The sequence below is a fragment of the Dermatophagoides pteronyssinus genome, unplaced genomic scaffold (assembly GCF_027571235.1).
Source record: "Dermatophagoides pteronyssinus isolate colony J.1.1.1.1 unplaced genomic scaffold, Derpt_VIB-CSIC_2022.12 sq0014, whole genome shotgun sequence".
In the NCBI taxonomy this organism is placed as follows: domain Eukaryota; kingdom Metazoa; phylum Arthropoda; class Arachnida; order Sarcoptiformes; family Pyroglyphidae; genus Dermatophagoides; species Dermatophagoides pteronyssinus.
The window spans coordinates 560,747-586,080 of record NW_027461538.1 but is presented as its reverse complement, the minus strand read 5'-3'; the positions used below and the strand labels follow the sequence as shown (position 1 = coordinate 586,080).

Here is a 25,334-nt window from a genome sequence, read left to right as displayed (position 1 = left end):
TCCAGGTGGATATAGTCGTATAGTCTATGGGATTTTTTTCTGTTGATTGACAATTGTGTTTCACATATTAATACATACATGTATCCTCACTGTTTGTTTGTTTGTTTGTGTTCATGGATCGTGTGTTTTGTGTGTGTTTTGATATTAAAATTATAAAAAGAAGAATATGCATTGAATGTTTTTTATTTAGAAAATTGATTTTATCATTTTTTTTCAATCATCATTTGTAATCTTTTGTTGATGGCCATCATCATTAATAATAATAATCTTATTGGAAAGAATAAATAATGTCTTTGATCATATTTAATCGAATGATGAATCAAATACCGGCCAATAAAGCCTGTGAAACTGAAGAAGAAGTTGATGATGAAAATTATAATTTTAATAATGCAGATGTTGATTCCAAATCATATCTGGTCAATTTGTACAAGGTTTGTCTTTTTGCAAATAAACAAAACATCATCAGCACAATTCAATACTCATTTTACTCATTTTTTTCGAAATAGAATCTGAAAAATTGCAACTATTTTCTTAATAGTTTAATCGTTAATGAACAATTGGACTATGTTGTGATATCATTGTTTAAAAATCATCAATTCAGGTATTTCTTTGTTTATTTATTGTGAACATTATTTTTTTTTTCTAAAACATTCGATTCCCCAAAACAAAACATTCGACTATATATCAACCGTAGTTTCGGCATCAAATTATTCGATTCTGATACAGTATTCGAACGTGTACATTTTACTTGTGAAGATAATCATATTATTGATTATATTGATAATGAAGAACTGCCACCAAAATTAATAGATGTGATAGAAATGTTTGATTTTAAAAATATCTATTATAATGGTTGTATTATATCGGAAATACGTGATTATCGTCAATCATCAACAGATTTTTTTAATTCATATTTTATATTACTTAAACCAACCAGTTTAAGTCTTTATAATGATGTTAAAAAAATTATTGGTTTAACAAATAAAACCTATTCATGGACAAATACTGCTCGACTGAAATTAGAATCCAAATTAATATATTTAACATCACCAAAACTTTGTCTTGATCCTAATCCTTGTATTGGTATTTTATCGAAAAAATTATCAAGGAAAAAATTAATTTTTGGTAATAAATTATTTTTAAGATTGCCAAGAAAAAGACTCAAATCAATTATTGCACGTGATCAATCAAAAGAATTTCGTTTACTTAATTTTTTAAAAATAAAAAAACCATTATCATCATCATTTATTATACCGAAAATGAAACCAAATCCTATTGCTATTGAAAGTCAAATGAAAATAATGCAAACAGAATATAAAGATGTTGAAAAATTGGCTAAACAATTAACCGAACCGAAAGATTGTCAATCAAATGAATTGATTAAAACAGAAGAATATCGTATGGAATTTCTTGATACGACCGGTACAATTATAACGTTAACCATATTTCGTCGACCTTATGATGATGTTTATTTTGGTAATATTGTTAATGTGAAGAATGGTGATTCAAAATCGGCACCAAAGTAAGTTTTATTCTCATTCATTCATTAATTGATTTCATTATTTTGAATTTTGTTTTATGTTTGATTTTAGCTTTTATCTGGGTACAAAAGAAATGAAACGTCGTTATATTGAACAATTTATTGAAACATTTTCGGAAAATGGAAAAAAATTGATTAAAATTACTCAAAGAATCGGTAATGAAGAGCCTAAAGTAAAACATACTCAAGCTGTAGAGATGTATCTATTACGACAACAACAACAACAACAACAACAGAATTCTGCAAAATTAAAAATCGAACAACAACAATCTATAACGATGAAAAACGGATCGAATATTCAACAACAACATCAGGCTCCCAAACCGACCATCATTTTGAATTCATTAATCAATAATCATCAAATTCATAGTACAAATGCTCCAAGTGATAATATAGTCACGACAACCGCAGCATCAACATCATTATCATCTTCATCATCATCATCTTCATTAGCCATAAATAATACCTCAACGCCAATGACGAAATTAACTCCGAATCAAATTGTGATAAAACATTCAAATTTAAAATTAATTCAAGCAGCTAATTCAAATGTTATCAATAAAGGTAGGATTTTTTTTTGAAATTCTAAATTCATTTCTAAATATTTTTTTCCATTATAACTAGAAGTGATCAATAATAACAATAATCATTCGACATCTATGATTTCCTTGAATACAACTACGAATAATAATAATCAATCAACAGTTCAACAATCACAACAACAACAGCCTGTTTTGTTGAATGTAAACACAACAACAGCAGCCGGTTCATATCAAAATGGAACACAACAACAACAAATACCTATTCGTATACCACTTTCATTTTCATTACAACAATTAAAATCTGGACAAATTGCTTTGGTTCCAAATACAAGTCTAACGAATCAAACATCATCATCATCAACAATAACAACAGGTACTGCTGGTCCGGTAGCTACTGTTGCTAATATTCAAATGACTAATAATAATAATAATAATTCACAAAATGTTCCGGTCACATTTACAAATGATGTTAATATCAATCATCATCATCATCATCATAATCAAGATCATTCACAACAAAATCAAAACAATGGAATTCAATCAAATAATAATGGTAATAATAATATAACAACCTATTTGCCAACCAATGTTAATTTTATTCTACAAGGAAATCAAGTTTTTACTGGTAAAATTGGTTGAAAAAAAAAACATTAACATGAAATGATAACATAGAAATTAGTTAGAAATTGAATCATATTCATTCAATCAATTTGGGTTTGTTTTTTTTGGTGTGCGTGTGTGTTTGTCAATAGGGTAAAAGATCTTATCGTGTATATATGTTTATTGAACAAAAAAAATAAATTATTTTATTGTGAATTTTTGTCTTTGCGAATGAATTAAAAATATGGATTTTAATTTTTTTGAAATGGAAATTTTTTTTTAATCTTTTTTCTCTGCTGCGAACGATTCTTAGATGGCGCCAGTTATGTGTTTTTTAAAATTCACATGTTTTTGTTTTGGATTTTTTTTTTTAATTCGAATGTTTCAAATGTTTTGGTCAAAGTTTACGATACGTTTTCATCCGTTTTGGATGAAAAATTTTCGTTTCGTTTCACAACAACATCATCGACAATCATCTCAACCGAAAACAAATGATAATGTATCCATATGTGTTGTTGGTAATGGTTCGGATGGAAATCCACGTTCAATTTTTCTTGATTATAATGATCGAATATTTATGTTCAATTGTGGTGAAGGTGTTCAACGTTTGATCAGTGATCTAGGTTTTAAACCATCAAAAATTGATACATTTTTTGCTACATCAAATCGTTGGCATAATTTTACTGGTTTAGCTGCTTTATTACTTGCACGTTATGATTCGGGTTCTCGTCATTTTAATATTAATAATAATAATGATTTCAGTCAAAAATTGTTTGAAAATTGTACAGCTTTTGATATGAAATTAAAACGATTGAAATATAATTATTTTGATACGAATCATTTTATTCATGAAAATCTTTCCATTCAAATTGTTTCAATCAATTTTGGTGATCAAAAATCGGCTGTTTATTTGGGTAATTTAAACGCACAAAAAGGTGGAATTAATTTGGAAAAATGTTTTCAACAAAAAGTTCCACGAAATCTAGTAACGGAATTGGAACAAAATCGTTGCATTCAAAATCAAGATGGCCGAATAATTCAACCATCCGATGTTTGTGATCCAGATAGACCTGAACAAAATTTTTTAATTTTCGAATGTATCGATCAAAATTTCATCGAACATCTTTTCCTGAATGAAGTTATCGCGGAATTTATTCCAAAATGTGAAATTATTGTTCATTTTACCAAAGATGATTATTTACAAACAAAATCATATCGTAAATTTTTTCAAAAATATTCATCTAATAATCATTTTTTAATTACCGAAAATAATCCATCATTTAGTTTACGTTCAAATTATCGATTTCAATTACAATTAAATCAATTGGATTCGAATCTATTTCCATGTCTTCGAACAAATGTAAAATCAACTAACAATAGTAGTAGCCTACCGAATAATCAAAACATAATTTATTCACCAACCGGTATCCGTTATATATTTCGATCATCAACATCAGATTTATCGGTAATCAATATGGAAAATGTTCCACAATTTCCAACCATAACCGATGCACTTCAACATAAAGATGGATCCGAACGTGATGGTATTGAAGAATCAATCGAAAAACTTCGTGAAAAGCAATTATCGACCACAAAACCAGAACAACAATCTTCTGGTATGAATTTTCCTGAATTTTTATTCTTAGGCACTGCTTCATCACATCCATTACCAATTCGTAATGTTTCCGGAATTTTAGTAAATATTGACCTGGAAAATTCCATTCTTTTAGATTGTGGTGAAAATACTTATGGACAATTATTAAATTTTTATGGCCAAGAAAATATTGTTAAAATTTTAGCCAAAATTAAATTAATATTCATTTCACATCATCATTCTGATCATCATTTAGGTTTAATTAATCTGCTTAAAAAACGTAAACAATCATCATTATCATTAGATAATAATAATAAATTATGGATTTTATTACCACCAATGGTACATAAATTTTTACAAAATTCACAAATAATTAATTTAAATCATTATACCGTTGTTCGGAATCAATTTTTTCAACAATTTCGTTCGAGCATTATGAAAACATTATCGATTAAAGAAATTAATCTAATACCAGTTGATCATTGTGCTTATGCATTTGGTATCAGTATAACTGATAGAAATGGATTTAAATTCGTTTATTCCGGTGATACACAACCATGTGATCGTTTGGTACAATATGGCCGGGATTGTAATCTATTGATTCATGAAGCAACTGTTGAAGATAGCTTGAAAAAATTTGCCCGAACAAATTTTCATTCAACAATATCCGAAGCAATTAATGTTGGCCGTATGATGCAGGCAAAATTTATAATATTAACACATTTTAGTCAACGATATGGTAAACTACCATTATTACCTGAAGAAAACGCTGATAATAATAATATTGGCCTGGCATTTGATAATATGATTGTAAGCGGTAATCAATTACATAGGATTCCATTATTATATGATACATTAAAATGTATGTATGCTAAACATATGGATCGTATACGTTATCGTTCGGATTTGTATGAAAGAAAATTCAATGGGTCATCATGACCATAATCAATAGCGTGAAAAATGAAAAAATCAAACGCAACTTTTTCATCGAAATTTTTATTATTTCAAATGAATGAATGTTTAATGTAAATAACAAAAAATAAGTATTTGTTTTTCAAATGAATATAAATATCCTTGTAAGATTATGATGGATCTAATTATTACGGTGCTTGTTTGTTTTTGTGAAATATAATGATAATAAAGATACTGTTTTGATGATGATTTGATTATGTCTGATGGTCATGAATGGTCCACTGCTGTAAAAGGCTAATACTATGAATGGAATTTTATTTGAGATGATGATTATCGAAACTTAAGCATTCTTCTTCGTTTGTTTTGTTTCAGGACATACGTCTGAAATTCGTCGATTTTTCTGTCCATTAATCATTCGATAATGATTGTAATATTTGTAGAACATAAAGGAATATATTGATAATATCAAGATAAAGTGTTAATGCAGCAAATACATAATCTTCAGTTGAAAGTTGATGTTTATGTGTACCGCCAACAATCATTTGTGTATCGATCAATAGAAACTGTTGTTTCCATTTGAAAAAAAAGAACCAATAATTTTGTTATAAATTTACAAACAAAAATTATAGGAAAAAAACACGTTATAGATCGGTGGATAAAGAAAGCAAAAAAAAAGAAACAAAAAAAATAAAGTTAGTAAATCAAAAATAATTCAATGAAAATAATGCTTTTGGATGAAAAGATTTTTATTATTATTAAGCTAAGTGAAAGAAAATGAAAAGATTGGTGAAAATGTAATGTAAGTAGATTGATGAGAAAATGAAATTATTTTTTTTTATAAAACATTATTAATATGATAATCAATTAAATGAAATAAAAACAAACAAACAAATAATAATTAGCGAAAATCAAAATAGAAATTTTCCTGTGTTAACAACATCGTTATTTTTTCTTCATTTCTTTCATTAGAAAAACAAAAAGGTCGATATTAATTTTGTTGGTCGGTATTTTTTTTTCGTTCGTTTGATTTTAATTTTAACAGCAGAAGAAGCAGCAGTAGCAGCATTCGGGAACAACATGAAAGAATTAGGGTTTCACTAATTCCGATTAGAACCAAGTATTGCTAGAATATATAAGAAGATGTTGATAATATCAAGATAAAGTGTTAATGCTGCGAATACATAATCTTCGGTTGATATTTGCAGTTTATGAGTACCGCCAACAATCATTTGAGTGTCGATTACTAAGAACTGTTTTTTTTGTGTTCGATAAAAAAAAACAGTTGATATCGCAGCAAAATAATGGAAAAAACAAAGAAAAATTAAAATTACAAATAAATAAAATTAAATAAAATAAGAGGGGTTAGTTCATTGATTAAGAGACAAAAAAAAAAAAAAAAAAAATATCCCGTGTTTTGCTACTGCTTTTCTTATTTCACTTAGCTTAATGAATAATCATAGTAAAACAAAAACAAAAAACAAAAAAATGATAAAAATCAAAATGTCACTTACCGCTGAGAATAACAATGCTCCAATACATGAATATATCAAATGCATAGTGTTGTTATGTGGGAAAAATATTTTGATGAAACCAAACATCATAAACACAAGAAATATTATAAACATCATTCCATTGAATACGGTGAAATCGATTTTTGTTTGGAACGCAAACAATGTTAAACCAAGACAAATTACACCAGTTATCAATACCGCATAGATGACTATTTGAACTTGATACATTGAAGCTATAACGCCCACCAAAAACGATTGGGCCAATGTAAATAAAAACAAACAAATATAATTATGTGGAGTTTTACGAGCCATATTTCCACAACAAGTCAACGTAATCATTGTAACCAAAACCACACCCCTGTTCCAAAACAAAAATGAATGATGTTGATAATTTTTTTTTTTTTTTGAATATTATTTCAAAAAACAAAACAAAACTTACAATGCCACAAACATTATCCAGCTGTTTTGTCGGGTCCATTGGACAGCTTTTTCATTAGCTGATAAAGCAACTACAAATCCAAATGTAATAGCAAGTTGAACCGATAAGATTCCATAAACTTTTCGAATGAAACCTTTGGAAGAAAATTATCAAATCAAAAAAAAATCAAATTTATCGATCAACAACAAAAAACTTACCAAGACGAACTGCTTTCGAACCAAATCCATCGAATTGATCAGCAAGACCAGCTTCTGGATTATATTGTTGTGGATTACCAGGATAGGCAGGATATCCACCTTGTGCTGCACCGTATGGTTGTTGTTGATACATTTTTTTTTCTCAAATTAATTTGAAATTCGTTGATTTTAATCAAATTCTCTGTGTTTTCTGTAAAAAACCAAATTGAATAAAACCAAATGAGTTGTCTATCGCAATAATAAAGGTAAAATAATTTTAAAATGAAGTAAAAACACACAACAAATACGCAAAAAACAAACAAGATACACGACAACAAATGGAAAAAAAGCAAGAGAAATTTTTAAAAGAAAACACTAGAAACAACGGGATGATACGCGACCGATTTTAAAGCGGCGATGACAACGACAACGACGACTCAACATCATCAAGATTCATATCGACAACAATCGAAAAACCACTACTATTTTATAATTCAAAACTCCTAGCAACAGTAAAAACAACAAAAAAAATATTACATTTGGTAACAAAAAAAAAATGGATTTTTTTTATCAAATGTAACAGAATCATTAAAAAAACGATGATAATAATAATGAATTACTTGATATTTTGCATATGAAAATGCTGTATGAAATGGGGAAAAGAAAATTACAAATAGCAACGGTAATAATGAAACATCTCTATGCATTTTTTGTTTGCTAAAGTCATATCTTTAAAAGCCAATGAAATCTAAAAGAAACTAATCGATTGATTAATATAATCGGCGTTTTTTTTGTTATCTAAAAATGATGCCATTGCAAAAACAAGAGCGCAATTTAAAAAGCCATTATGAGTCATCGAAAGGTTGATGTGCAAAAATCAAATCATAGGATTTTAAACAAATGAATTGTTATTTCGTGGCTATGCATAATGAATTTTTCGAATAAAAAAAAACTTTTAATGATGACGTATTACAAAAATACGAAAATCAAAAAGGTAAAATTCGATGGATTAACAAACATTCGAATGAAAACTTGAATTCGAATAAATTCCAAAACAAACAAATTAAGCAAAAGAATATTGACCCAAAAAAAAACTTACCTGAATATTCTGATAAATGTGTTGATTTTTTCTTCTCGAATTGGGACACCTTATTTGGTAAAAAAGAAAAATTTCTTTTCTGGTTTTATTTTTGTCGAATGATAGTTTTGTCCAAACGATTACATAAACATTCGATTTTTTTTTTTGTTGAGCCAACCACACAAAATGGAAACAAACAACAAACTCCTGATGCAATTGAAATCAATTTCTACCTTAATAGGATCCATTAGCGGGAAATAGCGTTTACATGCATTTCAGGTTGGATTTTTTGTAATTTTTTGTAATTTTTTGTAATTGTGTCGTGGCGCCTATTATCTCTTTCGTTCGTTTGTTTTGATCTTTTAAAAAGAATTTGAAAATTATAATTATGGATTATAATAAAAAATTAAATGAATTTTTAATTGAAATAAAAAATGGGTTCGTATTTTGATCATATTTCCCCCACTTGGAAATTGATTCGATTTTTTGTTTTGTAGAAAAATATCCGGATCATATGATTTAGCCAAACGAACCGTATTATTCGTTCAGGATCTGATTATCAATACTGAATGGACAAAAATTAGGTAATGATGTTGTCCGATGATAAATAAGATAATAATAATAATTCTATATTGTCAATTGTTAGTGATATGATTGAAAAAATACAAGAAATTGGAAAATTGTTTATAAAAATTCAACCAACTGAACCGGTTATTGATAATATGGTAAAAAGAATATTGAAAATAATACGTGAAGAATTTAATCATATACGTGGTGTTCGTGATGATGAAGCATTTGAATCGATTATAAATTTATGGCCACAACAACAACAACAACAACAAAATCAAGATATTGATAATGTTAATATTTCAGTGGTAAAAGATTCAATAAGTATTGCTATTGGTGAATTATTAAGTGAACTTGATACAAGTGGTGAAAATATTGCTCAACAAGCTGATGAACATATCTATTGGGATGAAGTAATATTGACTATTGGACGATCAAAAACTGTTGAAGCATTTCTTAAATATGCAGCAAAAAAGAAAAGAAAATTTCAGGTTATTGTTGCTGAATGTAGCCCGGATAATAATGGTCATGATTTGGCCATAAGTTTGGCTAAAGAAAATATCAACACAATATTGATTCATGATTCGGCTATATTTTCAGTTATGTCACGTGTAAATAAAGTTATTATCGGTACACATTCAATAATGGCTAATGGTGGTATAAAAGCTGTTTCAGGAACATATACATTAGCTTTAGCTGCAAAACAATATTCAGTTCCTGTGGGTATTCAATTTTCTCATTCACTTTTTACAATTTTTAATTTTCATTTTTCAAATCTTTTTTTTCCAGTTTATCGTTTGTACAGGAATGTTTAAATTAACACCAAAACATTTAGCAAGTTATGATCAATTAGCATTCAATAAATTTGAATCATCGGAAAAAGTTTTAAATTATGAATATAGTTATTCAGTTGAATGTCAAGTAATGAATCCGGTATTTGATTATGTACCACCTGAATTGATAACAATTTTTGTTTCAAATATGTAAGTTATTCGATTTTTCGAAAATTTCAAACTTCAAAATCAAATTCTGGTTAACTAATTTTGATTTCTTTTTTTCATCTATTTTCAAAGCGGCGGAACAACACCATCCGATGTTTATCGATTATTGGGCGAACTTTATCATCCAGCCGATGAATTGGCAATTTAAAAAAATATAAATTTTTTATTTTTATAAAAACGATGTTGTAAAATTTGAATAATTTACAATAATAATTACTATTTTAATTACTATTTTACTACTATTTATTTTGGTCGTTTTTTATTTGTAAAAGAATTGATTCTATTTTTTGTTTTTGCTCTTGTACCAAATGATAATGAACGACGATTTGTCATTGTCATTGTCATTGTTCTTGTTAAACTATTACTATTACTATTACCAAACCATTTTGAAGTTAAAACTTCATTTATGGTTAAACGTTTTTGAAAATCTGGTTCCAACATACCGGATAACAATTGTTTTAAATCATTTGATAATTGTTTATATTGTTGATGTAAACGATAATTACGATTCATTTGATGTGATATTACTATATTTAAATCATCTGAACGAAATGGAAACATTTTTGTTGTTATTATAAATAAACAAATACCACAATTCCAAATATCATATGCCATTGGATTGTATGGTATTCTAACCGGTTGTTTTTCGGATTGAAATGAGTTATTCGTAACTTCCTTTTCAAAGCAAGAAGAAAAATTTACTTACTTTCGACCAACTTCAGGTGGATAATATAAATCAGTACCACAATAATCTTCGCATAATTTTTTTTGATGATCATCATTTGTTGATGATGATGGCCATATAATTGATAAACTAAAATCACAAATTTTCGGCTGATTATTATTTGTAAGTAAAATATTATCCAATTTAAGATCACGATGTGCAATATGATTATTATGCATATGTAATAAACCATTACAAATATCACGAAACAGTTTTTTTGCTGATTTTTCTTTCAATTTACCATTTTTTAATATTTGATCAGTTAATGTACCATTTTCAACAAATTCCATAACAATAATATAACCATTTATTGGTTGATCAATATTGAATGCTTCAATAAAACCGACAATATTTGCATGTGGTTTATCATTTAGAATTCGAATGATATGTACTTCGTAACGTAGAAAATGATTACGATAATAATTTGAACATTTATTATAATTAATAAATTTTATAGCAACAAAATGATTTGTTTGCAATTGTTGTGCTTTATAAACATTTGCATATGATCCAGAACCAATAAGATTATTAATACGATAACCATGTTCAATGATTTGTTGACATTCACGAATTATTTCTTTTTGCAATGAATCTTGTCGTTGTAATGATTGTTTTGGTGGTGGTGATGTTGGTGGTGGTGGTGGTGGTTGTTGTTTATTATTGTCAACCATCTAAAGTTGGTGGGTAAAACGACAAAATGAAATTCAAGAAAACCAAAGTAAAAATCGAAGAAATTTATATAGTAAATTAAATGTTATTGTTTTCAACGAAAAATGGTAAATTTTTTTTATTCAATCAAATTATAAAAGAATGTATGCATTTTTTACAAAAATCAAATGAATCAAATAATAAAATAAAATATTTCAAACTTTGAACAAAAAATAAAAATAAAATTGCTGGTAATTTGAATTTTAATAGGAAATAACCGGTCCTTCTGTTACACCATCTTTATTCGGTAACATTGTTGTAATATCGATTTCATCATCAATTGGTTCATAAACAGTTGAAATGATACTTAATCGTGTACCATCACCTGATTGATTGATAACTCTTTCTTTTTTACGGAATCTTCGACCACCAATAAGGATTTCCGACTCGGTTGTACCATTATAATTATCTGGATAATTATTAATGGCAGTCATTGGAAAATTTTGAAACATTTGTTGTGTATGTGATAACATTTGTTGCATCATTTCTGTTTTAATGAGAAAATGAAAAAAAAAATATTAGTCTTTATACGGATTGGATCAATGATAATGGAAAACACAAAACTTACGTTCAAACATTTGTAAATGTTGACGACCGGTAAACAATTGTGGAACATGACCAGAAAATTTGAATATATCTTTATTCGGATTATAATCAAATTCAAGAAAATCTTTACCACCTTTTTCATTTGTTGCAATTTCATTACTAAAATCTTTAACAGTACGATGTACATCATCAGCCGATTCACCTTCAGCTATAATTGTACTTTCTTTAGCCGGAACAATTGGATCATTTTCACGTTCAATCGAACGTTTATAACGTGCATAAATATGTTTAGCATCACCACCATTGACAATCAACAGCATCAAAATGGCAATCGAAAACATTGAAAATTTTGTTGGAAACATCTTTTTTGGCGAAGAAATGATCGAAGAAAAAACAAAACGAAAAGCAAATTTTTTGATTTTAGAAAATTTTTTTTCTTTCTTAATGTTCGATGCAGATACAGACAAACGAGTGAAAGATTCGAATTGAAAATTCGAATGTATTTATACGATAAATGCGCTGGGCGGACGGATGGTATGAAAATTCGAACGTAAACAACCAACCAGCCAAACAAATGGGGAAGGTAATTGATGATTAGAAATCAAAAGAAAAATGTATATGTTTTGCATGTTTACCATTTTCAAATGTCACAATCAAAAATGATGATGTTTGGTGATGATAATGAATCAAGAACCAGCCCTCCAAAATGCTTGTTAGTCAAGTTTTTTCAATCAAATATCCGTTTTCTGGTTGCTGGTTGATTGTTTGTTTGTACAACTGCATCTACAAAACCAAGAGAGAGAAAAAAAATCTATTTATGTTTTTAACCACCATCGATGCTGATGATGATAATAATCATGATAAATATTGAAAAATATTCAAAGATGGCTTATCATTGTTGTTGTTTTCCGTCATGAAGGCTGTATATCATTCGTCATCGTCATCAAATTGAAATCAAACTAATCAAGTAAAAACATTGATTTGTTATCAACATTCGAAAAAAAACATTATAGGAATTTTTTGTTTTCCTTCGTTTTTTGACAAATTTTGTTTTTTGATTTTCAATATTTTCAACCCACCACCACCGCCAATGATAACAATCGAAAACCGGGTAATAATGGTGAATCATTTTTTGGTTGATTTGAATCAAAATTTCGATCCTGTTTTCTCCGATCTGTCTCTCTTGATTGATTTAATCAACCAAAAGAAAACAAAACATGTCAAAAATATGTTTGTGTGTTGCTATAGCCGAAAACCAAATATTTATCCTTGAAAAAAAATCACCAAAAAATTTGTTTTTGGGTTTTTTGGCCATCATCATCATCTAATAACATAAAAAAGTAAAACACTGGCTGGCTGGCTGAGACGAAACACTTTTTTCTATTTCAATGCGCATGCTCGAAAAATGGATGGCTTGCATTTTTTATTTATAAGGGTCTTTTGGTTTTTACATAAACAAATGGCTGGCTTGCATTGGACTTGGCCTTATGACTAAGCTAGACTTCGTCTACTTAGTAGACGAAGCCAATGGCCAATGGCTTGCAATGCTAGTTGTTATATAATTATCCTGATTGTCCATTTGATTAATGATCAACAATGATGATGATGATGATATCAAAGGTGTAATCAGGATGCAATCATTCATTCACAATGAGAGAGAGAGGCAGACAGGTATTATTATCATTTTTTTTTTTTTTTTTGGTTGCACAACAACAATTTAATGATTGGCTGTTGTTTGCAAAATTATTGCCTATTCTGTGTTTGCCTGAGATTCTAATCGTTTTGGTTGAATAGTTTTTTACTAACCAGGTTTCCCAGCCAAAGTTTATTATCATTCAATTGAAATCAGCGAATGATGAATGGCAAAACAAAAAAAAAACATTATATAACTTTGACGATTGGAAATAAAATTAAAAAAACAAACCGCAACCATGTTTATCACTGAAGAAAAAATTCGATCGAAACATCTAGAAATATGGTGTATCGAGGATGTTCAAGATAAATCCAGAAATAAATGAATGAATGAATGAAGCAAAAACAAATAAAATTTTATCAAATTTTTTGATTGAAAAAAAAAGATTATTATTTTCGAGATATTTCATCCGGGTTTCATCAAAACAAAACAAATTTGTTTTTTTTTCTTTATTTATTTGATATCAAAACGGGAAAAAAAGAAAACTAAAATACATCAATTTGTGACCTAAAATTATTTAAAATGATGGAGGGAGTACATTTTTGATTCGAATGTTTATTTGATTCGAATGTTTTGATTCGAATGTTTGTTTTTTACAGGAATAACAATGAATAACAAAATTTATGCATAACCCAATGATTTTTGTTCATTCCAAATTTGCCATAAATGATTCGGATCATGAAAACCATGTGAACCAATTAATTTGGAAAATTTTTTCCAATCATATTTTAATGAATAAAATGATATTTGTTGTTTTAAATCAATCAATTTAATATTCATACGATATGCTAATATACCCAGATAAACATCATCATATTTAAATGATTCACTATAAAGACTTGAATAATAAAGATCGATTAAAGTTTGATTATTGACTAGAAAACAACCACCAGTTATATATGGTGGATATTGATTCCATTCATATTCATTTAAACTAATATACCATTTTGATGTTAAATGTCTTAATGGATGTGAATTTGGAAATAAATAACCAACATATAATCGACCATCATATTGTTGTCGATGTTGAAGCCAATCAACTTGTGCTTGTTGTATATCTTGATTATCACTTAAATCCGAATCATCAAATTGTTCGGTTGTTGGTTCCATTATAAAACGTAAATAATTTCGTGAAAATTTAAGTAAATTTTTTATCGATATATAATAATCATCATCAACAAATAAAATAAATGGCACTTGATTACAATTTTTTGCTGTCCATTGTAATGATGACATTGTTTTTTTTGTATTATTATAATAGGAATCAATAAAATCAGCTTGTACTATATCCCGATAGAATTGATTTTCAATATCGATTAATCGTTGACAATCGATTGTTTGATTTTGATTAAAAATTTTAATAAATTTTTGTGATTTCCGAGTAAACATTATTGTTGTTGTTGTTGGATGATGTTCATTTGGACAATCGATTGATGAACATTCACCCAACATAAAAACTGTTCGAATTTTTACATCACTAAAACGTTGTTCATTACCCCATGTTTGACGGATTATAATTCGTTGTAGAAAATTACAAGTTGCACTTTTTATCACTAATAATAATGTTATTGGGGAATTATTATTATCGAATGTTGAATTTTTTTGAAAATTATCTTGTTGTTGACATTTATACACAGGATTCAAATGATAATGAAATGAATAATTATTAATCGGTTTCAAAGCATTTTCGGATAAATTTTGTTTAGCACTTTCAATAAAATAACGAAAATCTTTTGAATAAATTGGATAATGAAAATTTTCTTCATTAAATGTTGTTTCGAATGGATAAACAAATACGCCACCAATATACATTGATATTAATATGATTATGGAAAGGCAAACTGTGAATATTAAACGTAAACGATTACGAAAACGAAATTTAATCCAATGAATTAATGAATGATAACGATGATGATGGTGACGATGATAATGTGGATTATAAGTTGATTCAACGGGAAATTCATATTGAAATCCTTTTGGAAAAAAATTGATGATTCGATTACGGAAATAGATAGATTCATTATGTAAATTATACATACTTTGAAAGAAACCTGGTGACATTTTTTTAAAAAAATTCAAATAGGAAATCAAATCAAATCAGAACAAACAAACAAATGAAAGTTTTCAGGTTTTAAGATTTATATCACATTCGATTATGTAAGTATTTTTTCCGGAAAAGTTATTCGCGACAAACTTTAAATAATTATAAATCGACATTCATTATCTGATTGAGCAAGAAAAACATTTAACCGAATAAAAAAACAAAATTCGTCAACAACACAGCTGGTCCTATCTTGTTTCATATATGACTGCATGTCTACATCATTCATGTCTGCAGACGCAGACATTCTTCATTTATCATGATAAATGAAGCAAAACAGAAGAAAAAAAAATTTCTTCAGCAATTTTAAGCGGTTACGTCCTTTATTGATTGGATTTTTTTTTCCATATTCGATTCTTTGAATCACCGCTGTTCACACGTTTTTTTTTTGTAAATTTAAATTCTTTCTTCATTTTCGTTTTTTGTTTTTTGTGATTTTATTTAAGATTCAGCATTAGTTGGCGGAAAATGGAAGAAAAAGAAGCTAAAAATCCAACCGATATAATATATGGTCGATTAGGTTCAGATTTATCATGTCAATCTGATGATGAAATGAATGAATTAAAACCAGTCGAAGTTATTGTTGAAAAAATGGATAATATTTTAAATGTAATCTATCAGAATATGATGGTTGGTGAACATTTTACTGATATTTCAAAATTGAACGTAGACAATTCATTCATCTTGATTTCTAATCACATTCATCCATCAATGCGTTCAAGTTTCGTTACCAAATTCAACCGATACGAAGATATTCCCAATAATGTTTCAAATTATCTAAATCCTCATCATGGTCTTGCAAATAGTCTTGCCATTCGTAATCAATCAGAAGATTCATCAACCAGAATTTTTGTCGGATTCGATTCTGGTCATATTTTAATGTTTGATCCAAAACTTTCTTTACTATCGACTAAACAATTTGGTCATAATATTATTACAAAAATTGCTTTAAGCCCTCAACAAAAACAAGAACGTCTTGTTTGTGGTGATCAAGATGGTCGATTAGTTTTAATAGATATTGATAAAGATATGGAATCTATTAGTTATTATGATAATGCTCATTCTGATCCAATCAATGATCTAGTATTTTGTTCGAATGGTTGTGATAATAAAATCATAACAGCAGGTGGAGATCATTCAATATTATTATGGGATTTTCGAATTTCACGTACTGATCGACCAGCTTTAACCATAGCACAAGTTAATAGCCAACCTACAGCATTGGATTGGCCAACCGAACATGAATTAACATTTGGAACTGAAGCAGGTAATCTGGTTCGTTTAGACCTACGAAATTCGGATAAAGTTCTACAAAAACTTAGTTTATTCAACAATCAAGATGAATTGGATATGAATGTTGTACAAATTCGTCCCGTACGACAAAATCTTATTTGTGTTTTAACAGCACATCAACATTGGCTTTTTGAACGTCAAAATCTGGATAAAATAATTGATAATTATTCCGAATATTCGGAACGTGTTCATCTAAAAAGTTGTCTTGCAATTGATGATACAGATTTATTAATAATTGGAAATAATTTTAATTGTTTTCGTTATCCAAAAATTTTGTTGTAATGTTTTTATAATTTTGGAAATTTTCTAAATAAAAATTTTTAAAAAATTTATAACAAAAAAAAACATCGATTATATCGATAGTTGTCGTCCGGTGATTTGCATCTGAAATTGTTCGACCGACCGCCAAACATCAGCTGGTGTGTTCATTGGTTCGATGTTTTTATAAATTTTAATTTCCGAAACAAAAAACCGGATCCAAAAAAGATTTCAACAAGGATCTATTTCAGATGGAAAAATGCTGATAACATTGGCTACCAGAATATTACATCATCGATATTATAAAGTTTTATATTCAAAATCGATTGCCGATTATTTGATCTTATCGATCAAACACGATGGCCAATATAATGCACAACAATATCGATGTTTGGCATCATCATTTTTTCGAAATCCAACAAAAATAGAATCATATTTTTGTGCGATAGGAGGCGAATCGGATGATCCACCGCCAGATTTAACCCCCGAGCAAGTAATTGACCCTTTTGTCTTACGATCTTTAAAATCAAGACGAATTTCGTTCCCTTGAACTTATCAGGTTACAGCCATATTACGAACGAATGAATCGTTGGTCCTGAACAATGCTATTGCAGCTGAAAACATTCGATTTTTGGAGAATTTTCTTGATGTTCTGGAATCGAAAAAATTTGCCAAAAATAAAAAATTTGAAGCCATTCGAAGAAAACAACGACGAATCATATCTTCGGAAAATCAACCACAACCAAAAAAATTATATTCATTAATTGATCATCCATGGATTTCACAGATTGAATCGAATCAATTGGCTTCAAATCATCCAATCGAAGATCGACTACGTGTTTCGACCATAAATTTAGATGATGATGAAGATAATTGTGCAACTATATTCGGTGTTTTTGATGGTCATGGTGGTGGATTCTGTGCCGATGTCATTGCTCGACGTTTGTTTCATTATATTGCAATTGGATTGAAAGCCAAACACATCAATTCAACGCAATCAAAAGAAATGGCTACAATCGATACGAATAACATTGCCAAAATAGTTTCCGATCATTCATTATCACCTTCAAATTTTTATCATAATATTCATTCAATATATGAAGCTGAAGTTGCACGAAGATTACAATCTAGAATTGAAGAATTTGAAAAAGATGCTTTGCAAAAATTTGCTATCGAAGAATTGGAAGATAATTCTCCGGTATCAACAGATGATACAATCAAATCAATTTTAGAAAGAGCTTTTATACGCTGTGATCAAGATCTTAGTCATGAAATTGAAACAAATTTAACTAATACTACATCAAATCTATTGTTACATTATTATCATTCACTTTCTGTTTCGGGTTCTTGTGCTTCAGTAGCTCTAGTCATTGGTAATAAACTTTATATTGCATCAACTGGTGATTGTCGTGCTGTAATGGGTTTGCTTCGTGTAGATGATCAACACCAACAACAACAACAACATAATAATCAATCAACAACAAAACAACGATTATCATCATTAGAAAAGAAACAAAAACTTCGTGTTATTGAATTATCACGTGAACATAATTCAGATAATGTTAATGAATTAAATAGAATATATTCTGAACATCCAAAAGAAGAACATAATTATATTATACGTGAACATCGTTTATTGGGACAATTAATGCCATTACGTGCATTTGGTGATTTTTCATTTAAATGGTCAGTTGATAAAATGAAACAATTAGGTTTAACACGTGCATTTGGTAGTCATATTATACCTACATTTTATCGTACACCACCATATCTAATTGTTCAACCTGAAATAACAATGTTTGGTTTAGAACAAGACGGTGATATGTGGCTTGATCGTTTTGTTATAATAGCTACTGATGGCCTTTGGGAACAATTTGAATCATCACGTAAAGTTGTTAAAGCTGTTAATCGTTACCGGCAAAATCTTGGCCAACAAATTATGGCATATAGATCTGCACAAGTGTTTGAAATTGAATCAAAAAATAATAATGATGATCAATCATCATCATCATTAACACTACAGGAGATTGTTGATCGTCTAAGTAAACAGGTAAAAAATGGCCCCATTACAACGTTCAAACGTGTTACAGCCGATGATGATCTTATTGAAGATATAAATTGTGGTACATTTTTATTACGAACTGCTTTAAGTGAAATTTCTGTTAATGAACCAATAGTACCACGACCGAATATTGGTAGAATTTCTGAATCTGATCCATTATTAATGGAACAAGAAGAAGAACGTGAAAAATTTTCACATCATGTTGATCAAATTGAACAACAAAAACGACGACATCAAAAATTAGTTTCATATTTAACATTACCAAAATCGGTTGTACGTAATTTTCGTGATGATATATCATTGATTGTAATCGGTCTTAAATGCAAAAAGTGATGATTTTCCTTCTTTTCATATGTGTAAAAAGTTGTTGTTGTTGTTGCAATGTTTTAAATGATTTGAATTTTGTCAGAAATTAAAAAAAAAATTTCAAATTTCAAATTTTTTTTGAAAATTTTTTGTGTCTATTTCAACCGAATAGGTGGTGATTGATGATCACGTGATCATACATGATACGTTGATTGATTGGCCACACCTTTTCGGTTTGTGTTTCGCTTAAATTCTCATCCAAAAAATCGAATAATTTTTGGTTTTTCCAAAATCGAATCATGTCTGATAATGATTCTGTTGAACTGATTTCATTTGAATCGAATACGAATGATTTACGAAAAAGAAAATCCGATCAAAATGATGATTATGAAACCGAAGAAGCTAAACAAATTCGTAAAATAATTGAACAACATTGTGGTGTGTTTAAATTTTCAACAAATATAAAATTATATTGTAATTTTTGTCAATTAGAACTGTACGATTATAGTGATGAAAATGTACAAAAACATTTATATGATGTTGGACATTTGGAAAATTTTCTAAAAAATCCATCGAAAATAACAACAACAACCACTAATAATAATAATAATAATAATCGTAAAAGTCGATCACCAGAAATTTTTAATGGTAATCGTTGTATAACATTGGTTACAAATGAATTAGTTTTAGTAAGTGATGATGAAGATGAAACTGGTGATCCGGAAACAAATAAAATCGATATTGTTATCAATGCATATCAATCTGGGATATTGGCAAATAGAAAATTTGATAAAATTCATTGTATACCATGTGATTGTGAATTACGTGATTCATTATTGTTGGTGAAAAAACATTTACTAAAAGATCGTTTACATTTAAAAAATATGCTGAAAATTGAAAATTCATTAAAACAATCATCAACAAGTGATAATCAAGAATTGATTATTGGTTCGAAAAAAATTAAAGAATTTGTTGAAAATAATTTCGAATGTCTTGAATGGGATGGACCGGCAATGATTCATTGTAAAGTTTGTCATAAAGTTATACAGGCTAAACATCATAATCTTGTACGTCATTGTCAACGACGATCACATAAATCACGTCTTGAATTATTACTGTCGGGTGATAAATCAATTTCAACAGCAGATAAAATTTTTAGTGAACAAATTCAAATGGAAAAAGAAAAATTAAAAATATTAATTGAATCAAATCAAGATTGTTTATTAGTGCATTCGAATCAAATTTATTGTCGTTTATGTACAAAAATTATTGGTACAAAATATAATAATGTTTTACGTCATCTAAATCGTTCATTACATGTTACACGTAAAAAATCAGCCGAAAATGTTAATGATTCGAATGATTCGATGAATGATGATCAACAGCAATCATCATCAACAGCAACAACAAATTTACAGGAAAATGTTGAAAAAATATTTGAAAATTTATTACAAAAAGAACAAAATCGTATGAATCGTTTAATGGCAAAACATTCTAAACATTTAGTATTCTATAATCAATGTGAAAATATTCTTTGTAAACCATGTAAACGAATTATGTTAGCAAAATATGTTAATATACATAATCATTTACGACGACAATGTCATAAGGATAAAGTTGCAATATATGATCAATCGGAATCAGAATCGATAAATTCAAATTCAACAATGAAAATTATTGAATTAACGGATGACAATATTGTTTCGGAAAATGAACATGAATCTGAACAGAATCTGAACGATTCGGTCGAAACCATTGGCCAAGAACAAGTTATATTCATTGAACAAATATCTATGGGTGATCTCAATTAATGTATTTTTAAAAAAAAATAAACTCTTTATTTTTATTAATAATAAAATATCACAAAAAAAATTATAATTATGGACTATAAGTGAGCTGATTATTAGCGCTGCTATTAACCATTGTATTTGTCAATGATGATGATGATGATGAATATGATGGTATGACTGGTGTATTTTGATTTTTTTCATTTTTTTTCGTCTTACAAATTGGACATAGTTTCTGTTGTTGAAATAGCTGTTTTTCCATTTTGATATTATTATCATTATTATCGAAAAAATCTAAACAAGATGTATGGAAAAGATGTGCACATTGAAAAAGTATATATTCACCATAGGTGGTAATTGTTGTTTGATGATGTGTAGAAACACCCGGTATTTGACATGAATAACAATAACGTTCCGTATCACGAACAACCACTGCTTTTGAACGCATCCGATACATTTTACTAAATTGTTGATAACAATCAGAATTTAATACTCTACGACAACCATCTTCTAATGTAACCATTAAACGATAATCTTGTAGAATTTGTACTAATGATGGAACTAAATCCGGAATCGTTTCACCTTCCGGTATTCTTGAGATCAATGAAATTGGATCAGTAGCATTTGTACCAACTTCACGTAATAATTTGGATAATAAATTTGGTTTCGAAACAGAAATATCCATTAATTCGGCCCATAGATCAGCATCACCATGTTCTTTACAAAAATCTATTGCCGCATTTATATCATCAGTTTTATCGATAATAATACGTAATGCTTCATGTGTATTACCCATACGACCTAATATAAACACTACCGCCTTGGTTAATTGTTGTTTTTTACAAACTTCTAATGCTTTTTCCAATTGAATATAATTTGATTGTCGTAAAAATGGAACAATACGATCGGGAACATGTTTAGCATAAAGATCAAATAGTAAATCATGATAAAGTGTACAGGCAGTAGGATCACGTTGTATCAAACGATCCAAATAAGCACATAATAATCTTGGATGTTTACGTAATCTTTTAATAACTTTATCACATGGTATTGAATCTTGATTTTCAATCAACAGTCTTGATGTTTCTTCAGCATCCAGCTCTAATAATTCAACAAAACGATCTTCTAATAAATGTAAAAGTCTATGTTTCCATAATAAATCAAATACACGTTTAGCATTACCGGTTTGTAAGAATATGAAAAAAGCTTTTTGATAATGACATTCATATGTATACATTTCAGCTAATGATTCTAAAAGATTATGATCTTGTTGTATTTGTGATGATAATTTTGTTGTTAGATGATTAATCATTGAATTTGTTGAATATAAATGTGGTGGTAATGATTTGATTGTACGTAAAAAACCTAGTGAATCATCTTGATCTAAAAATTCCACCAAAACCATTTCATATAGATGCGGTGCAAGAAGACGTTGATTATCTAAACCAATCGGTAAATATTTAGCTAAAACACGTAGACAATTATATTGTCGAAATAAATTCAATTGAATTTCCCAAAGATTCCAATTTTCTAGACAAAGTTCATGACAAAGTTTACCCGCTTCTTCACAAGAATCGATTGTTGATTCAATCAACAGGTGTTTAATAAATAATTGTCCAACACTTTCATATGTATGTCGTAAACATTTATGTTGATTAATTTTCATACGTTGAAATGCATGACGAAATTTTTTACGACTTAATAGCCAATCAATTGAATCATCTTCTTCGCGAGGCCGGGCAATTATCAAATCACGTGGACAAATAATTAAATATGCATTTTCTTCACGATAATAAATCATTTGAATATCACGTGTTTTTTGTACTGTTTTTAAAAATTCATTTGGTGTTAGAATATCATCAGAAATATCGGTAAAAATATCAGCATTTTTTGGTTCAACCATTTTTATTCGTACTAATTTTTGATTTTCATTCAATGTTGTTGAATCATTTGGTATTGAATCATCAACACTTGGATATAGAAATGATTTTTGTGTACAAAGAATCAATAATCTATCTTGTTCGAATGGTGCAACACCACATGCAATAAGATGTGAATCAATGTTGAACGAATTGACTGAAAAATAATCGAAGAAGAGAAAAAAATCGAGTTAAAACTTTGTTTTTGGGCAGTTTTGTTACTACAAACCTAATTCAACATAATATTTACGAATACGTTCTTGCGATATAACGGCCTGAGTTAATGAAAGTTCAGAATCATAATTTCTTTGTCGTATGTTACAGATTTTGATTGAATTACCCCATGATATTAATAATGTACGATTATTACGCCATTGAAAACTACATTGATAAAGATCAAGTTTAATACGATAATCATTTTCTTTATCACGATCTAAATGTGTAATAATTGTTTTTGTTTGTGAATCATAAATTTTCAGACAAAGATCCGATGCCCAAACAATAAAATTTCCATTCCAATTGGCCAAACGAACAACACCACGTGCCTGTTGTAAACATGTTGCACGATATCTTCCCAGAAGATTTTTTTCAAAAAATAATAAACGATCAGCTTCACCAACAACAAAACGACGTGAATTTAATGTTCCATATTGTGGATCAATAGCTAATGCTTTTACAGGCCTTTCGAATGTTGTACTATAATGTGGTTCACCAATTGTGTACAATTCTTGTATACAAACACGATAATCCGAACATGATGCAAGAAAATCTGCTCGTTCATCAATGCTTATCTGATTTATTGGTGATTGATGCTACCAATCAACAAAATAGCGATGAATTCAATGCTTGAAAATTTGAAAAAAACTTACTAAATTATTCAATGTATTCGAACAATTAAATCCATCAATATTCAGCACAAACATTTTACCGGATTGTGTTCCTATAACAAAAAACTTTTGAAATAAATAAAAAAAAACAGGTAAGATTCGAAATATCCCATATAAATCCTTTCAAAATTTCTAACTTTTTCATGTGTTGCTATTGATGTAATGGATTCAGTTTTCAATATGTTCGATACATCACCTCTAATACGTGAATAGGTAAATTTTGGTTCATCATCATCATCGTCATCATCATTATCATCATTTTGGATTCCATTATGATGATCATTTGTTCCATCATGTCGATTATCATCAATTGTCATTGTCGATGTTGTCTAACAAAATGTATTTTCATCAATCAAAACTAAAAAAAATAACAAAATGAAACTCCTACCTGATTAGGCAAAATTATTGATGGATTAGTTTCATCATTAAGATAAATTGTTGATTCACTTTCAACACAGGAATCCGTATCCATTTGATCAAAATTCGTAAACAAAACAAAAAAAATTGGAAAAATAAAACAAAACAAAAAACTCATCAGGGCATCCAAAATGATAACAAACAAACAAACAAATTTCAACAATCAAAGATAAATAAAATAAAAAAAAATTTCAGAATGAATGAAAAACATTGTTTATTTGAGAAAAATGAAAACAATCCAATATTTGAGTTAGTGCGCAGTCGTCACTCTTTTGTTGGTTTTTTAATTTCGAATCAATTTTTTCGCGGTTTACAAGTTACCATGGTTTATCAGTCATAATCAACCTAACCTCACTCAACCATCAATCATAGTCATAGTCATAGTCATCAACCTAACCTCACTCATCTATAAGATCAAAGTTAGGGTCATAGTCATCAACCTAACCTCACTCAACTATAAAGTCAAAGTTATAATCATGGTCATATTTTTTTAACCAACCTAACCTAACTGAACTATGGCTAAAAATATGAATTTTTTTTTGATGAATTTCTTCGCCACCAGATGGATCACCCGATTTTTTTTTTTGGAAACAAAAGTTAGCATTTGTTGAAGAATGGATAAAGGCGGAGCTTGTGTATAATGGTTGAAGAAGATTTTTCCCTCCAAAAATCT

At 28.6% G+C, this 25,334-nt stretch overlaps 11 protein-coding genes and 1 long non-coding RNA gene across 17 annotated transcripts; 7 read left to right on the top strand and 5 right to left on the bottom strand.

The window, feature by feature from the left end:
* Positions 1-71: 71 nt before the first annotated feature.
* Positions 72-2,954, top strand: LOC113797657 (uncharacterized). Of its 2 annotated transcripts, none has more exons than XM_027348073.2 (5): positions 72-431; positions 507-601; positions 695-1,522; positions 1,593-2,104; positions 2,168-2,954. In XM_027348073.2, exons 1-5 carry the CDS (start codon positions 288-290, stop codon positions 2,719-2,721), a joined length of 2,133 nt encoding a protein of 710 aa, XP_027203874.1. In that variant the 5' UTR covers positions 72-287; the 3' UTR covers positions 2,722-2,954. The 2 variants fall into 2 exon arrangements, with proteins under 2 accessions (XP_027203874.1, XP_027203872.1); XM_027348071.2 differs by having other exon boundaries at positions 73-431; positions 2,165-2,954.
* A 63-nt stretch (positions 2,955-3,017) lies between these two features.
* Positions 3,018-5,437, top strand: LOC113797674 (ribonuclease Z, mitochondrial-like). The gene has a single exon (XM_027348091.2). It carries the CDS (start codon positions 3,062-3,064, stop codon positions 5,213-5,215), a length of 2,154 nt encoding a protein of 717 aa, XP_027203892.2. The 5' UTR covers positions 3,018-3,061; the 3' UTR covers positions 5,216-5,437.
* On the bottom strand, positions 5,222-8,556 carry Lfg (Glutamate NMDA receptor-associated protein 1 lifeguard). Of its 3 annotated transcripts, XM_075821937.1 has the most exons (6): positions 8,414-8,552; positions 7,336-7,525; positions 7,139-7,271; positions 6,700-7,057; positions 6,293-6,438; positions 5,222-5,764 (listed from the first exon to the last, which is right to left on the bottom strand). In XM_075821937.1, the coding sequence occupies exons 2-6, from the start codon at positions 7,466-7,468 to the stop codon at positions 5,596-5,598; spliced, it is 939 nt and encodes a 312-aa protein (XP_075678052.1). In that variant the 5' UTR covers positions 7,469-7,525; positions 8,414-8,552; the 3' UTR covers positions 5,222-5,595. The 3 variants fall into 3 exon arrangements, with proteins under 3 accessions (XP_075678052.1, XP_027203900.1, XP_075678051.1); XM_027348099.2 differs by lacking the exon at positions 6,293-6,438 and having other exon boundaries at positions 5,222-5,751; positions 7,336-7,563; positions 8,414-8,556; XM_075821936.1 differs by lacking the exon at positions 6,293-6,438 and having other exon boundaries at positions 5,222-5,751.
* Positions 8,557-8,684: 128 nt separating this feature from the next.
* On the top strand, positions 8,685-10,191 carry eIF2Bbeta (eukaryotic translation initiation factor 2B subunit beta). The gene is made up of 5 exons (XM_027348098.2): positions 8,685-8,830; positions 8,890-8,976; positions 9,039-9,678; positions 9,749-9,942; positions 10,033-10,191. Exons 1-5 carry the CDS (start codon positions 8,781-8,783, stop codon positions 10,106-10,108), a joined length of 1,047 nt encoding a protein of 348 aa, XP_027203899.2. The 5' UTR covers positions 8,685-8,780; the 3' UTR covers positions 10,109-10,191.
* On the bottom strand, positions 9,768-11,355 carry LOC113797671 (testis-specific serine/threonine-protein kinase 3-like). The gene is made up of 2 exons (XM_075821934.1): positions 10,667-11,355; positions 9,768-10,591 (listed from the first exon to the last, which is right to left on the bottom strand). Exons 1-2 carry the CDS (start codon positions 11,353-11,355, stop codon positions 10,204-10,206), a joined length of 1,077 nt encoding a protein of 358 aa, XP_075678049.1. The 3' UTR covers positions 9,768-10,203.
* An 83-nt stretch (positions 11,356-11,438) lies between these two features.
* Positions 11,439-12,443, bottom strand: LOC142645525 (uncharacterized). Its single transcript, XM_075821938.1, has 2 exons — positions 11,961-12,443; positions 11,439-11,879 (listed from the first exon to the last, which is right to left on the bottom strand). Exons 1-2 carry the CDS (start codon positions 12,298-12,300, stop codon positions 11,596-11,598), a joined length of 624 nt encoding a protein of 207 aa, XP_075678053.1. The 5' UTR covers positions 12,301-12,443; the 3' UTR covers positions 11,439-11,595.
* Positions 12,444-12,614: 171 nt separating this feature from the next.
* LOC142645526 (uncharacterized) lies at positions 12,615-14,391 on the top strand. The gene is made up of 2 exons (XR_012846649.1): positions 12,615-13,609; positions 13,733-14,391. It is a non-coding gene; the product is annotated as an uncharacterized LOC142645526 (long non-coding RNA).
* Positions 14,093-15,982, bottom strand: LOC113797676 (beta-1,3-galactosyltransferase brn-like). Of its 2 annotated transcripts, XM_075821932.1 has the most exons (3): positions 15,671-15,982; positions 14,575-15,604; positions 14,093-14,469 (listed from the first exon to the last, which is right to left on the bottom strand). In XM_075821932.1, exons 1-3 carry the CDS (start codon positions 15,690-15,692, stop codon positions 14,253-14,255), a joined length of 1,269 nt encoding a protein of 422 aa, XP_075678047.1. In that variant the 5' UTR covers positions 15,693-15,982; the 3' UTR covers positions 14,093-14,252. The 2 variants fall into 2 exon arrangements, with proteins under 2 accessions (XP_075678047.1, XP_027203895.2); XM_027348094.2 differs by having other exon boundaries at positions 14,093-15,604.
* A 103-nt stretch (positions 15,983-16,085) lies between these two features.
* Positions 16,086-17,322, top strand: LOC113797678 (uncharacterized). The gene has a single exon (XM_027348097.2). The coding sequence runs from the start codon at positions 16,201-16,203 to the stop codon at positions 17,305-17,307; it is 1,107 nt and encodes a 368-aa protein (XP_027203898.1). The 5' UTR covers positions 16,086-16,200; the 3' UTR covers positions 17,308-17,322.
* Positions 17,323-17,409: 87 nt separating this feature from the next.
* On the top strand, positions 17,410-19,779 carry LOC113797675 (pyruvate dehydrogenase [acetyl-transferring]-phosphatase 1, mitochondrial-like). The gene is made up of 2 exons (XM_027348092.2): positions 17,410-17,776; positions 17,843-19,779. Exons 1-2 carry the CDS (start codon positions 17,543-17,545, stop codon positions 19,676-19,678), a joined length of 2,070 nt encoding a protein of 689 aa, XP_027203893.2. The 5' UTR covers positions 17,410-17,542; the 3' UTR covers positions 19,679-19,779.
* Positions 19,780-19,843: 64 nt separating this feature from the next.
* LOC113797677 (uncharacterized) lies at positions 19,844-21,529 on the top strand. Of its 2 annotated transcripts, XM_027348096.2 has the most exons (2): positions 19,844-20,089; positions 20,144-21,529. In XM_027348096.2, exons 1-2 carry the CDS (start codon positions 19,951-19,953, stop codon positions 21,460-21,462), a joined length of 1,458 nt encoding a protein of 485 aa, XP_027203897.1. In that variant the 5' UTR covers positions 19,844-19,950; the 3' UTR covers positions 21,463-21,529. The 2 variants fall into 2 exon arrangements, with proteins under 2 accessions (XP_027203897.1, XP_027203896.1); XM_027348095.2 differs by having other exon boundaries at positions 19,844-21,529.
* Positions 21,465-25,219, bottom strand: lt (vacuolar protein sorting-associated protein light). The gene is made up of 5 exons (XM_027348090.2): positions 24,633-25,219; positions 24,382-24,573; positions 24,227-24,310; positions 23,587-24,169; positions 21,465-23,514 (listed from the first exon to the last, which is right to left on the bottom strand). The coding sequence occupies exons 1-5, from the start codon at positions 24,777-24,779 to the stop codon at positions 21,530-21,532; spliced, it is 2,991 nt and encodes a 996-aa protein (XP_027203891.2). The 5' UTR covers positions 24,780-25,219; the 3' UTR covers positions 21,465-21,529.
* Positions 25,220-25,334: the final 115 nt, after the last annotated feature.